Below are 13,794 nucleotides of genomic sequence, written 5' to 3'. Positions count from 1 at the left end.
TGGACTTCAAAGAAAGGAGAGGTATGTGTAACTTATAAAATTTTGTAATTATTTTACTGTATAGTATTTCCTAATTAACGTACTAATAATTTCATAATGTAGGATCGTGAACGAGTTGGAAAAAATAGTAGGCAGCAACAAAAATTCACTCACACAGCTGGGTCGAAAAGTTTTGCGTGTGTAGCTCATGCAGAGGTATTTTGAATTTTTTAATATTGGCAGATATTTATTACTTTCTATCAATTAATATTTTTACTATTGTATTGTAGGAACTGTCGTCCGGTCAAAAAGTTGGACGCCTTCAACTTTTTAACATTACACATAGGAAGAAAGATGGAAACCCTATGACTCCTGAAGCTGCAGAAATTATGGTACGTTTGCTTAATACAATTTCACTTGTTTTAATTATTTATAGTGTTTATTTTCTAATGATTTATTTCATTTATTGTAATGCAAATATTTTTAAGTTATGTTGCATTGGGTTTTTTAATATATATTGCGTTCCTAACTATGTGATTTATTTTTTAGGAAAAATTAAAAGATAAAAAGGTGGAGTACGAAGCGATTGTTTCCAGTGATAGTTCTGTTCATATTGACGACATTGATAACCGGATTATCACTGAAGTTTTGAGTCCTGAAAGGTATGGTCGGGTTCGATTTCAAGGATCTTTTGTTAACCCATCCCAATATTTTGGATCTAGCTTGCAACAATATATGCCTTTGGGGAGTCGAGCCGAAGCTGAAGTTCAAAGGTTAAGAGACCAGATGGCTCAGATGCAAGCAACAACAATTGAGCAAATTACACAACTTAAAGTGGAGGCAACATCGAGAGAAGCTGAGGTTCAAAAAAGATATGAAGAACTCCAACTACAACTGAAAGCAGATGCAGCAGCGAGAGAAGCTGAGGTTCAACGAAAGTATGAAGAACTCCAGCAGCAGCTTAAAGCAGATGCGGCAGTAAGAGAAGCAGAGGCGGCAGCGAGAGAAGTACAGGCTATAGCGAGAGAAGTAGAGGCTAAAGCGAGGGAAGCAGAGGCTACAGCGAGGGAAGCAGAGCAGCGTCAAAAGTTCGATGAACTCCAGCAGCAGCTTCAGAGTATGATGAAGATGTTTCAGCAGTCGCAACAGCCGCCGTCTTAGACTATCGTGTAAATATACTTCGATTTTGACTTTTAATTTATCATTTTAACTTTTAACATTTTTGTAAGAATGATACGAATTTTATTTTATTTATTGATATTTATTATATTATTTTTTTAATATATAGATTTATTACTTTTGGCTGGTTTAGATATGATTTCTTCTGATATGTTTTTACAGGAGGGCTGAAAATATAAAAAAAATTATTTTACAAATCTGCCAAATTTAGTGTCGTTTTTCAAAAAAACGCCACTAAAGGTGTTGGCCTTTAGTGGCGTTTTTGGTAAAAGCGTCGCTAAAGATAAGGTTCTTTAGCGGCGTTTGTGGAAAAAGCGCCCCTAAAGATCATGGTCTTTCGCGGAGTTTGTGGGGAAAGCGCCGCTAAAGATTAGGTTTTTTAGTGGCGTTTGTGGTCGAAGCGCTGCTATAGATCAGGGTCTTTTGCGGCATTTTAGGGAGAAGCGCCGCTAAAGACCCTAATCTTTAGCGGCTCTTGCCGCAAAAACGCCGCTAAAGACCCTGATCTATAGCGGCGCTTTCCCTACAAACGCCGCAAAAAATCCTGATCTATAGCGGCGCTTCGACCACAAACGCCACTAAAGGTCTTAGTCTTCAACGGCATTTGTGTTAGAAGCGCCGCTAAAGTTAGCGGCGCAGTCATTAGCAAAGCGCCGCTAAAGGCCTAAAAAAGCGCCGCTAAAAGCCTGCTTTGGTGTAGTGATTAAAATGATCATTTTCTTTTTTTGTTATTTGCGATATTAAACTTAATGATTAAACCTTTTTTAAAAATTGATAAAAGAAATTAACATTTGATTTACTAAAAAGACTGCCATATCCTTGAAATAATTTAATAAGAAAGCTCGTTGATGATGCAATATTTAGTAGTGGAGATTGCAAATGGTTCACATTGTGATATTGTCAAAAGCCAGTTATAGAGGTTTTCAAGTACTTGGAAACTTTAGGAGAGAATGGGTAGGATTTTTTATAAAAGCCAAAAGTAATATGTTTTAACCTCATTTTTAATGCGTTTTTGGATGATTATTCAATGTAAAATCGTGAAATTTATGCTCCTAATCCTTTAAATTCATGTTTATATACTTAGGAAAGCATTTGAGAGCAAAAAGAGTGAAAATGAGTGAAAACTGGAAAATTGGAGCAAAGTACAGGGGCCACACGGGCTGAACTCCCCACACAGTTGTGTGAGCCACATGGGCTGCCACACGATCACGTGCTAGACCCTGTGAAAATTGCAATCTGCACTCTAAACACGCAGAAAAATGTAATTTTTAGGTTTTTCGGACATTCTAAGACCTATATATACCAAATACGAGAAGAGAGGAGTAAGCCATCAGAGAATACTCAAGAAAATGACTCGATTACACCATTAAAGCTGACTCTGAAACAGGTTTCCATCAAGATTGAAGATCTTCTTTTGATTTTTTTTGAAGTTAACTATGAATTTCTTTATTTCTTATGGTTATACTGTCTTTGAGATGTTTTTACTTGTGATTATGAACTAATTTTCTAAATGCTTAGGGAGATAAACCCTAGGATAGATTCTGTCTTTTGATTTCTGTTTTAACAATAAATACTTAAATCTTGTTCTCAATTATGTGTGCTTAATTATTGGTTTAACATTTTCGGACTATTAATCCATGTTTGATGTGCTTAAATCAGAAGGAGGAAAAGTCCCTATTTAAGAGTAGATCTAGCATAATTGAGTAAAGTTTCATGAAATCCTAGAAATAGGACGACATAAATCTACCGAATTAAAGTTAAATCTAATAGGGGGATCCATAGATTGAGTTAATGCGATAATAGAAGTTTTAATTAGAAAGAACTTTCAATTAATCAACCTAGAGTTGGTTGCTCTTATACTCGAAAGAGATATTAGCATAATTTAGGAATTTCTACAAATCAAGAAATTGCTTAATTCAAATTGATAATGACAGATGAAATCTAAGTGAATTCTTTACTGGGTATTGTTTCGTTTATTGGTTGTTAATCGTTTATTTTTCTGATTCGTTCTTTGTCATGTTCTTTAGTTAATTAATTTAGTTAATTTTAGTTTTAATCAACCTCTACAATTTGTCGGTTAAATAATAGAAAGACAGTAATTACTAGTACTTTTAGTCCTCATGGGAACAATATCTTTGCTCGTCGTAGCTATACTATTAATTGATAGGTGCACTTGCCTTAGTCAGATTTTTAGTTAGTTTACGACTACAATCAATTTTGTTATATCTTCGACCCTTCTCTTTTGATGATGGAGAGAGCCTTATATAAAAAGGGAGGGGGTAGCTTGATGTGAATCCCCTCTAATGATGCCTATTGCATAGAGAGATTGTAGAGGTATGGAAAGCTTCATTAGGATGTTATGGAGGTGACCCTTGAGTGAGCCTTGTTAAACTTAGGATGGCAGTAGAGATAGGTATAACTATAGCCCCCTTTCCCCAAGTTAAGAAGAATTTTATGAAGTTGCCTTTCTTGAGACAATACTCCTTGGCGTGGTGTCTCTCATTTGTGACGATAGAAATATCTATTATTGTAGCTTCAAAACCAAACTTGACGAAGCGAGTCTGAAGATGCAAAATAAGATACATTAGAGGCAAGTTTGATTTGGTGAAATGAAATAAAATACCTATAAAGGTGGGCTTGATTTGGTGAAATGAAATAATATGCTACTAGAGGCAAACCTAAATTAGCAAAGCGAAATAAGACCCATTTAGAGGCAAGCCTGTAGAGGCTAGTTTTGGCAAAGCAGACCCAAAGAAACGTATTATTCAATCATAGATTGTAAATTTGAAGCTTGATAGAACCCTTATATTGTGCTTTTTGGGAGAATCGTTTCCCAAGGGGAAACATGCCATGTTCTTTAGCTTTAGGATTTGTTACCCCGACATAATTTTTCAGGGCAGTAAGGATAGACTTGTGCAAGGGTTGGGTAGCCACCTGACCCGATAGATTTGACCCGATTTTGGTCAAGCTTGAATAAGGATTTTTGTGCTTCGGGTTGACCCGTCCCGAATTCAATTTAAGTAATAAAAAAGTTTTTAATTAAATATTAATTATAAAAAATAACAACTAATTTTTTTTTAATATTTTATTAATTATTTAATAGTAAAACGAGCTTTTTAGATGAGCCTGGCTAACTTGAAAAGGGCTTGAGCTTGAAAAATATTTCGGATTAGGAACTTGGCCTGACCCATAGACAACTTTAATTAAGGGGTATTTTAAAGAAATTTTTAAAGAAAAAAAACTTAAAGGATCCAAACATAGAAATAGTCCTTCTATTATGCATGCTAAAAAGTAGTCAAAGTGCATGAAATTTTGGAGGGGCCAAACATACGAATATTCCCTTTTCTATTAATAGATGCTAAAGAGTAAGGAGTTTGAAATGGGGGAAGGCTACCCTACCAGCCCCCCTTGGCTACGTCATAGAGAAATAAAGCCAAAGAGGAATTGAACATATTGGAATGGTTAGAAGAAAGACTCGAATGAGGATAAGCCACAGTTGAAGTTCGGTGATGATCTAACCATCGGTAAGTTAGATGAAGACAGATTTAAGTTCGTGTTTGGGTTAAATCCGTAAGTTTCGTGTCTACTTCAAAATCAACCCTTCAGATAGTTGAGATAAGGAGGAGAAGGAGAATTTTAGTTTAGTGCCCTTCTCAGCCGAAAACGAGGCTCAACAATGATAAAAGGCGGTGTCTATTTTTCTTAAAAGAACTTACTCCTTTTAATCCTATATGATGATGATATGATAATTAAGCGTGTTCATTGAGTATGACTTGAATTCGAGTCGTGTTAATCGCGTTGGTTGTTTAGGTTTTATCCTGTTACTATAATTCACCAACGAAGAAAAAAAAAAAGAGTTTGATTTCACCTCTTTGAAATATTTTAAACGAAAAAAATTATTTTTGTATATAGCTTTTGAATATTTTTATCTATTTTCCAATATTTCCACATATGAAACTTTTTCTTTCTTTACACAGCAACAAACAAAGGTGGTTAGCTAAGGATGCCAACTCAGCATTTGTTTTTAACATTTTGGATTTATATATTTAACGATTTTCAAAGAAACCAATTTTATAATAAAAATTGCATAAATAATCACTATTTTAAAAAAATTGTTTTAGTGATCTTTGATATTTTTGCCCCTCTTTCATCTTCTTTTGGATGGATGGTGAGGTTAGCTATGATGAAATTAAAAATAATAGTGACGGTGAAATTAAAATTAGTGGTGAGATCAGTGTTCAGATTTAATGATTGCGGTGGCGAGATGAATTATAATGAAAAGATAAAATAACCATCAAGGATATTTGATTAAACATGATGTATAATAAAAAAATATAAATGATTTAACATTTATAAAATTAATAAATTATTACAAGTATATTTATGTCTAATAATAATTTTATTAATAACTAATTAAAAAGAAATTAAAACTTGATAAAATTCAAATATTTATTATTTTATAATATTTCAAAATTAATTATACATTTAATTATAATTGTTCAATTTATTATTTATTTTATTTTATCTTTTTTTTTTAAATCTCATGGGTTGTTTTATCGGATTCATTAACAATGAAGAAGGATAAAAGAAAAAAGATACATAGAATCTCATGTGATAGCTTGATGGTCAGGATGTTCACCATCCCAGATGTGATCTAAATTTGAATCGCACTAATCGTATTTATTATTAAAGTTTTGTCACATTTTTATAATTCACTGAATAAAAAAAAGATAAATAAGTTGCAAATGCAGATTTATGCTGCGATTGCACAATTTTGAATACAAAATCTCTATACACGAGGGCTAAACGAAGATCCAAAGGCTCCTTAAGTAATTAATGGAATACTTGATTTTTTGTATTTGCATAATAATAATTTTTATTAATTTCGTCCAAGTCAATAATTTTAGTCTCACTTTTATATATTTTATTAATTTAATCTTCGTTGTTAAAAGTTTAAAAATAAAATGTTTAAAAAATAAAATAATTGTTCAGAATTTATTTTTTTTATAAAAATACATAAAGTTCTGTAAAAATATATACAAAATTATAAAAATATTTAAAAAAGAAATGAATATCCCTTTTTATAATTTTTAGATGTTGGCGATATGTTGATCAATACCCATTTTATAAATAGGCTAAACTGTCTAGTTGATCACCCAACTTTTAGGGTAATTTTATTTTGGCCACTCAAAATGAAATCTTTACAATTTGGTCATTTAACTTTTAGGACGCTTTCATTTTAGTCACTCAAATCTCTAACAACGGTTAACTGTACACACTACATCATGTTTGCGCTTTCATTTTGGTCACCCAAAAATATCTTTTTTACTATTAATTGAGGTAAAAAAATTAAAGATTAAAGTGAAAAAAACTATAGAAACTAAAATAATACACAAAATTTGTCAAATTTCTATCGCTTTTTCACTTTAATCATTGATTTTTTTGTCCCAATCAATACTTAAAAATATATTTTTTTGGTTGACCAAAATGAAAGTGTAAACATGATTTGGTGTGTAAAGTTTGGTGACCAAATTGTAAAGATTTTATTTTGAGTGACCAAAATGAAAGCATCCTAAAAGTTGGCTGACCAACTAAAGAGTTTACCCTTATGAATTTTCAGAAACCGCCCACGGACTAACCTTCTGCTCAAGCTGTTCAGACTGTAAGCCATCAGGAGCAGTATCAAAAAAGGGTAGGTCTAAGAGCTTGGTTGCTTCGATTGACGTGTCTGATGAGTGTCATCCTCAAGCAAGAGGTCAAAAACCTGCAGCAAGTAAAGTTGAAGCTGAGCCTACAGTTCTTGTTTTTGAGAAAGTTGATCTGAACAAGGTGGAAAAAAACAGCTCACTCACTCTACTTCAAGTACCAAGAAAGATAATGGTGAGAACTCCCATTTGCGGTAACAAATAATAGTGTTGACTTGGAAATTAATGCAAGTAATTTGCCCCACAACCAACCTCACCCGGATTATTAGTGAAGCCCTTACTTGGCCTGCAAGTTTTGGCTCCAACACAATATATATGACTATAGCTGTCTGATCAGACAAGCAGGAAAACTCATACCTGGATGGAGTTTGCTTAATGAAGAAGATGCTTCGGACGAGCTTGCAGATGCTGTAGTGGCCCCAGCAAAGGATGAAAAGGAAGAGGAAATGGAACATTTTTTATAATTTTGTATGTATATTTATAAAGCCTTATGTATTTTTTTTTATTTTTGAATTGGGATTAAGTTGACAAAATATATAAAATTGAGAATTAAATTGGTTAAAATTTTTAGATTACGATGATTTGATAAATTCAATAAAATAATAAAAAAATCAGTTCCATTAGCATCAGTAATAACTAAATTAAAAAAAATTAAACTTTAAAAACCAAAATAAAATATATGAAAACTTCTAAACCTAAACCATCCAAAAATAAAGCACTAATAGTTGGATCACTCGTATAAAAAAAAAACCTAATTGACAAAAGTCACATTAATTAAAAAATATATAATAAAAAATTAATTATTATTTTATTATAGTCTTGTAGAGTTTTTTACTCAACTGACTGCTGACGAAAATAATCCATAATAACATCTCTACTGGATAGGTTCCAAAAAGTTCCTTTTTATTTGCTACAATTCAATTGAAAGAAAGACTGATCTCAAATTTACGTCCAGAACCAGCATCCAATTTGGAAACTGAAATTATTTCAAAGCCATTACCTAGACGGGGATGATGATACCAAGAACAAAATTTTAGTAATTTACAACACACGAGAAAAATGTCTTTTAAGGAAGAATAGGAAACACAAATAGACCAACCAAATATCCTTGCCCTTGGAAGACGGCGGGCAGGGGTTCTATTCCTTCACCACATCATCTATCAATAAGGTTGATCGATGGTATTTGCTGCTATCCCTCTGTGTGCTGCTTGCAGCCCTTGGGTCCATAGTGTTGAGAACCGCGCCTTACAATCTTTTTGCATAAGTAACAGTAGTGCATTTGGCATGCCCAGCAGAATAAGTGATTGTTGTTGCCTACCTGTTAATGTGTACAATCAAAACATTAAACTAGACCCTCTATTTACATATCAATAAATCAATCTAACAATGTCAAAATATTCCGGTTCGCCTATCGAAGTAACTTTTTGTTATGTTTTCGACTACAACACATATCAGTAATTTTAGGTAAAAGTACTGTTGGCTGGGGTTGTCATTTTAAATCAGGATGAATGCTATATAACATGACATTCATACTTCTGTGACATATCAGTTAGTTTCCACTAGATTGCATTAGGAGATAAAAGGTACATATAGGGGGAGAAAATTTCCAACAAACCGAACAAATTTTCTCACCTTTGCATTGAACTGACGACAGTTAGGGCACGGCAGCCCACGGTCAGCAAATAGTTGAGCGTGAACTTGACCTAATACCTGGCGTACATTCACCCTTTCCTCCCACTCCCGTATCATTTCTTGTGGGAACAATTCACATGCCCCATCCCTCCAATAAGGAAAGAGGAAAAACCTTGTTAGCTAAATACTGACCAATCAACTATTCACGAGTTGAACCAAGCCAACGGTAAGACTTTATCTGGAAATATTGTACGTGTTTGTGTACCTGAAATGATCATATCCACTAATTGCACTGTTACATCGGTAGCAGAAATACTGCCCACAATTCTCGCATACGATCTTGTTACATCCCTCAGTCCTTGAGATTGCCATCTTACAAGATGGACATTGCTTGGCGTCACGCATTATTTCCTTCAAGCTGAGAAGTTCATTGATCATCTCACGCTCCCTGCGCTTTTGCTCATGGTCCAATTGGGATGAACTTTGGCGTTCCTGTCAACAATATTAATTCCATGAGTGATGAGCAAAGTTTCTATAATATAAGTAGATGATCACAGGTCAAGGAAAATGCTAAAATATCTGAAAGCAGTGAAGGGAAAGGAGCACAGCCAAGAAGAAGACATCGACAATCATTGGTCTATATTATTCCATGAAGTCCAAGCTAAAGCTATAAACTATCCAATTAACCTTTAAAAGCCAATTTCTACAATTTACAAGGAAAACATGAGAGCAAATGCTGATGAAAAATTACTGCAGAAGAAATGATAAGCTTGTCCAAGTAGACATGAGCAGAAAAACACCACTGAAGAAAATGACATAGCTAATACCTGCAGGACACGAAGCTTAATTTCTGGTGTCATACAAGCTATGCCAACATGACGGCGCTCCCTACAAAGGGTACAAAAGCTAAAGAAGCACTTGGAGCATTGTGCATGTTGCTCTTCATCCTCTATACAAGGTGTTTCACACCTTGGGCAATATGCAACATCTGACATTGATTCAAGTGTTTTCTGTAGCATAAGGGATTCCCATCGTTCATACCCTTCATCGCCAAGCAACTGTTTCAATAAAGCAGGAGGGACCATACCACCACATTTAGCTTCAGGGCATTGCAGCTTGGTTATGGTGGCGTCAGAGATATGCATATTAGAATAAGTTTCCATGCATTTCCAGCAGTAGAAATGCTTGCATGGCAGCCTAACAAAGTCAATACCTGGTGAAAGAAGGAAAAAGAAAGAGCAATATTCAACATAGGACCAAAAATGTCACAATAGAATGCACAATATTTTCATCATATTAAATCCAGAATCATAGTTTATTTTCATTTTTTATTAAATGCACATGCCATATGCTTAATGGCTATCCATACTCAAATCCAACCCCCCAAAAGTCACAAGCTCCCAGCATAGTTAGTGCAAGTTCTCCAACTTATTATAGTGGAAATTTTCTTAACTAAAAATGATATTACTGATACTTCGGATCCACAATGTTAATTAACCTTAGCATAACAAATAAAATCATCTAAAGATGACACACTTAAAGCATCAAGATATTACAAACCCTTAGCTTCTTTTCAAGTCATGCTCTTCTCTGGTAAAGCACAAAGGATGAGCCCTAAAATGTTCTCAGGAGGAAATGCCGGCAATAGCAAAACTTTTACAATTGATCAATGTAAAATTACCTGCATGCTCACTAAGACAGATTGAACATTCATGCAAGCCTTTTAGGAAGTTCTCATGTAATTTATCTTCATTGTAACTCCTAATAATTGGAACATCAACATCTGGGGAGACACATCCTGAAATTGCACGTCTATCTCCAGTGTTCTCAATACCATAAGGACCAAGAATTATTTCTTTATCAAACCCAAAATAAGAAAGAGAGAAATTCTGTAACCATTCTGCCCATTGGTACATAACTTCTTGCCCTTCTTGCTCCTTCCATAATGAGTCAAGCTGACCACAAAGGTCGGAGATTCTAGCAGGATGCAACCACTGAACAGAGAGGGTGAAATAAGGAGGAAGATGACTGGGGTACGATTTAGGCAGTAAACAAGTCAACACAATCGGTGGAAGATGCTGGACTTTGAATGAGTATGAAAAGTCATCCGAAGCCTCGCTTTTTGCACCAACAACATTAGATGAATTAAATTTTGTTTTTATAATTTTCTCTCCACAGCCTTCAAGATGAATATGAATCTGTAAAATAACACAAAGGTGTCATCTTAGTCAGTAATCACTTGGTTGTAGCTACTAGCTAAAACATGAAGTTATAGGGCAAATACATAACCTTCAAGGACCGTAAGCCCATATGTTCCTCGAGGATGAAGACATTGTCTCCATAAATAGACTGTATCACAAGTAGCTACCAGGAAAAAAGAAGAGAGAGATCAGATAAGGAGAATTGGATATAGATGAAAATGAACCCTTTTTATGGCCAGGGAATTGAGAGGGGGAAGAAACAACTTTAGCATCATCACATTCCGTTGACTCAAATTTTAGGTTTTTTATTAGGACAACAATGACACACGACATAGTTTTAAAGCATATGAACTTCAAGAAGCTAATCTAAACTCAAGATCATTATTATTCGGACCAAGATTATAATGCCTTCGGCTTCAATAATAATAACAACAGAATAAAAGAAGTGCACAAATTTAGAGAACGCAACATAATTGTTTGAGAAAAAAAAGGGAAAGTAGTAGAAATAAAAAATTCGAGGAATTACCTCGTCCTCCTGCAACTGTTCATTGATGCTCAGTTGTTCCTCCGGCAACTCGGGTTCATCCCCCCTTAACCGCAGCTCCTCCAACCTATTCACGAAATCATCCGCGCCGTCATTTGATTCATCTCCTTCAATTTTCTCTCCGTCCTCTTCAATCTTTGACTCCAAAACCTCTCTTCCTTTATTTTCATTTTGGTCCACATCCATGTCTTCAGCTACACCCAAACTCGCGTTATTATCCTCAGAGCTAAGCTCGTGTTTGGAAGAAGCGAGGTCGGATCTTTTAACGAACTGTGTTTTCACCACGTGGCCACGTCGGTATTTCGAGCTGGTATTTAGATGCGTTTTATGGGGTTCTTGGGTAGAATTAGGGAATTGCTGTTGATTAGAAGTAGAGGAGGTTGAAGGAGAATTAAGATTGGATTCCTGTTGTTGTTCTTGGGAACCATGCGGTGGTTGTTGAGGAGTACCGCGATGAGGCTTGACGGACCAGGTATCGTTGCTTTGGTGGTGGCTTCCCCTTGAGCCTCGTTTGGCGGTGCTTTCTTTGTGGTAGTTAGCCTATATATTGAACCTATTTTTTAACTCTAATTAAATTATTTTAAAACATAAGTAACTACAATAAAAAAAAAAAAAACATCCATAACTAGTTTATATATATATATATTTTTTACTTTTCATGTACGACCGTCTTATTCTTTTCTCGAGAATAATATAACGTGACTTATCAATAGACCTAAAGTTTCTTAATATTTAATTTTTTATTTTAATTATTATGTTTAAAAATAATTTAATTAGAATTTAAAAAAGGTTAAATACCGATCAATATATAATAATTTTATATCTTTAAAAATGGGTGATGTAGTGAAATTTTATTGATGTGTAAAAACAATAATATTTTTGTGATATTTTTTTGTATAAAAAATAATAATAATTTTAAGATCATCTTGATATAAGTTATTCCCAAATTTAAAAAGGGTTATCTCGTTAAAAGGTACATATTTATGAAAGATATACCAAATAAATGTTTATATAAAATACTTTTCTGTTAATTATTTTTACTATTATGTTTGAAGTGTTATAGGGTTTTATTTTATCCGAGAAGAAAAATATTTTATATGCCCATATTTTATTAAGTTGGATTTTAGTATTTAGTTTTCTAACTATGTTTATCAATAAAATGATTGCTTTAAGATCAAATTTGAAGTAAGAAATATAAATCACAAATATTATCTGGCTTTCGATTATTATTATTACAAACAAGTCGACTTATTATTTCATTTTATTATATAAATCTTATTTTATAGTATAATTTTATTAATTGATAAATTTTGAAAATTTCATTCAAATCCATAAATTCTCTTTTAATGAAAAATCATTAGTAGTTAAATGAATTTATTTGGGAATGCCCTTTCACTATTGTTAATTGTGTGTATTTAATTTTGTGGGAATGATCTCCAAAATATAATCTGTTTGTCGATGGATTTTCAATATAGAGAGGCAGGAATTACTGTCGCTAAAAGCTTATAGCGACAAAATCCTATAGCAACGACTTGATTTTTGTCGCGGTATCTTTTTTAATATTAGATTTTCACGTTTATAGCGACGGTTTTTATCGGTCAGCATATATCTTGGGTTCTAGTTTTTTGGGTTCGTATCTAGAGACTATGCGCACATGCTGGCTTTTTGGAATTAAACCTGTACTTACATTATTCATTGCTTAATGAAATGTTATATATAAAATTCAAAATCAATAAAAATTAAACCAATATGTTCTTTACGCCGTATAAAATAAGATCTTCTAATATGAGAGTTATAATGTCTTTAGGTTATTAAAATATTTGAAATGGCACTTGACCATTAGCGATGGATGGCATTTGGCGGTTCATAAATTCATGGTATTTGACAATCTCTAAACATGAATGGCATTCAACCATCTCAAAATGAATTAATGGATAGTGGCCATTTTAAAGGGAAAAAAAATAGATACATAAAAAGGAAAACATTATTCGATCATGAATGGAATGAAGTCTTTAACAAAAAATATCGACTATGGTCCAATTCAAGATCATGAAATAAAAGAATTAAGTTTTCAATGATTAAGTAGTATTTGAATTCCTCTATACGATTGAAATAATTAAAAAGAATTCTAAGAGCTTTAAGTATTATTTTTACTTGTAATTTAAAAGGTTAATAGTATGATGAATCAAAACTGAACAAATCGGTTAAAGGATGATTATGTCATCTATCTAGTCTACTAAGAAAATACCTTATCCTGGGCATCGTAGTATTTGACTCCTAAAAAATAGAACATAGATGTGATTGTAATTTTTTTTCGTTAATACTCATTTATTTAATTTAATAAGCAAATATCGTACAAACGATTCACAAATAATTTATCAAATTCTTTATTTATTTACAATCCTATCTATTTGAGTCATTAGGCTATTATGACCAAAACAAAATGTTATCTACTAAAGAAATAAAAGAAATATTATAAAATTTTAATTTTTTTAAAGTGTTTAAATGAAAAAATATAGTATAATATAAATTGAAGCTTTGAATTTTTCTTATT

At 33.1% G+C, this 13,794-nt stretch overlaps 1 protein-coding gene across 1 annotated transcript; it reads right to left on the bottom strand.

Moving 5' to 3' along the window:
- Positions 1–7,749: 7,749 nt before the first annotated feature.
- On the bottom strand, positions 7,750–11,842 carry LOC107944171 (E3 ubiquitin-protein ligase RNF14). The gene is made up of 7 exons (XM_016878004.2): positions 11,223–11,842; positions 10,785–10,859; positions 10,177–10,693; positions 9,323–9,708; positions 8,761–8,987; positions 8,496–8,643; positions 7,750–8,181 (listed from the first exon to the last, which is right to left on the bottom strand). Exons 1-7 carry the CDS (start codon positions 11,424–11,426, stop codon positions 8,053–8,055), a joined length of 1,686 nt encoding a protein of 561 aa, XP_016733493.2. The 5' UTR covers positions 11,427–11,842; the 3' UTR covers positions 7,750–8,052.
- Between the last annotated feature and the right edge of the window lie 1,952 nt (positions 11,843–13,794).

This window comes from Gossypium hirsutum, chromosome D12 (assembly GCF_007990345.1).
Source record: "Gossypium hirsutum isolate 1008001.06 chromosome D12, Gossypium_hirsutum_v2.1, whole genome shotgun sequence".
In the NCBI taxonomy this organism is placed as follows: Eukaryota; Viridiplantae; Streptophyta; class Magnoliopsida; order Malvales; family Malvaceae; genus Gossypium; species Gossypium hirsutum.
The sequence above is the reverse complement of the archived record's forward strand: the minus strand, read 5'-3'. Positions and strand labels throughout refer to the sequence as shown.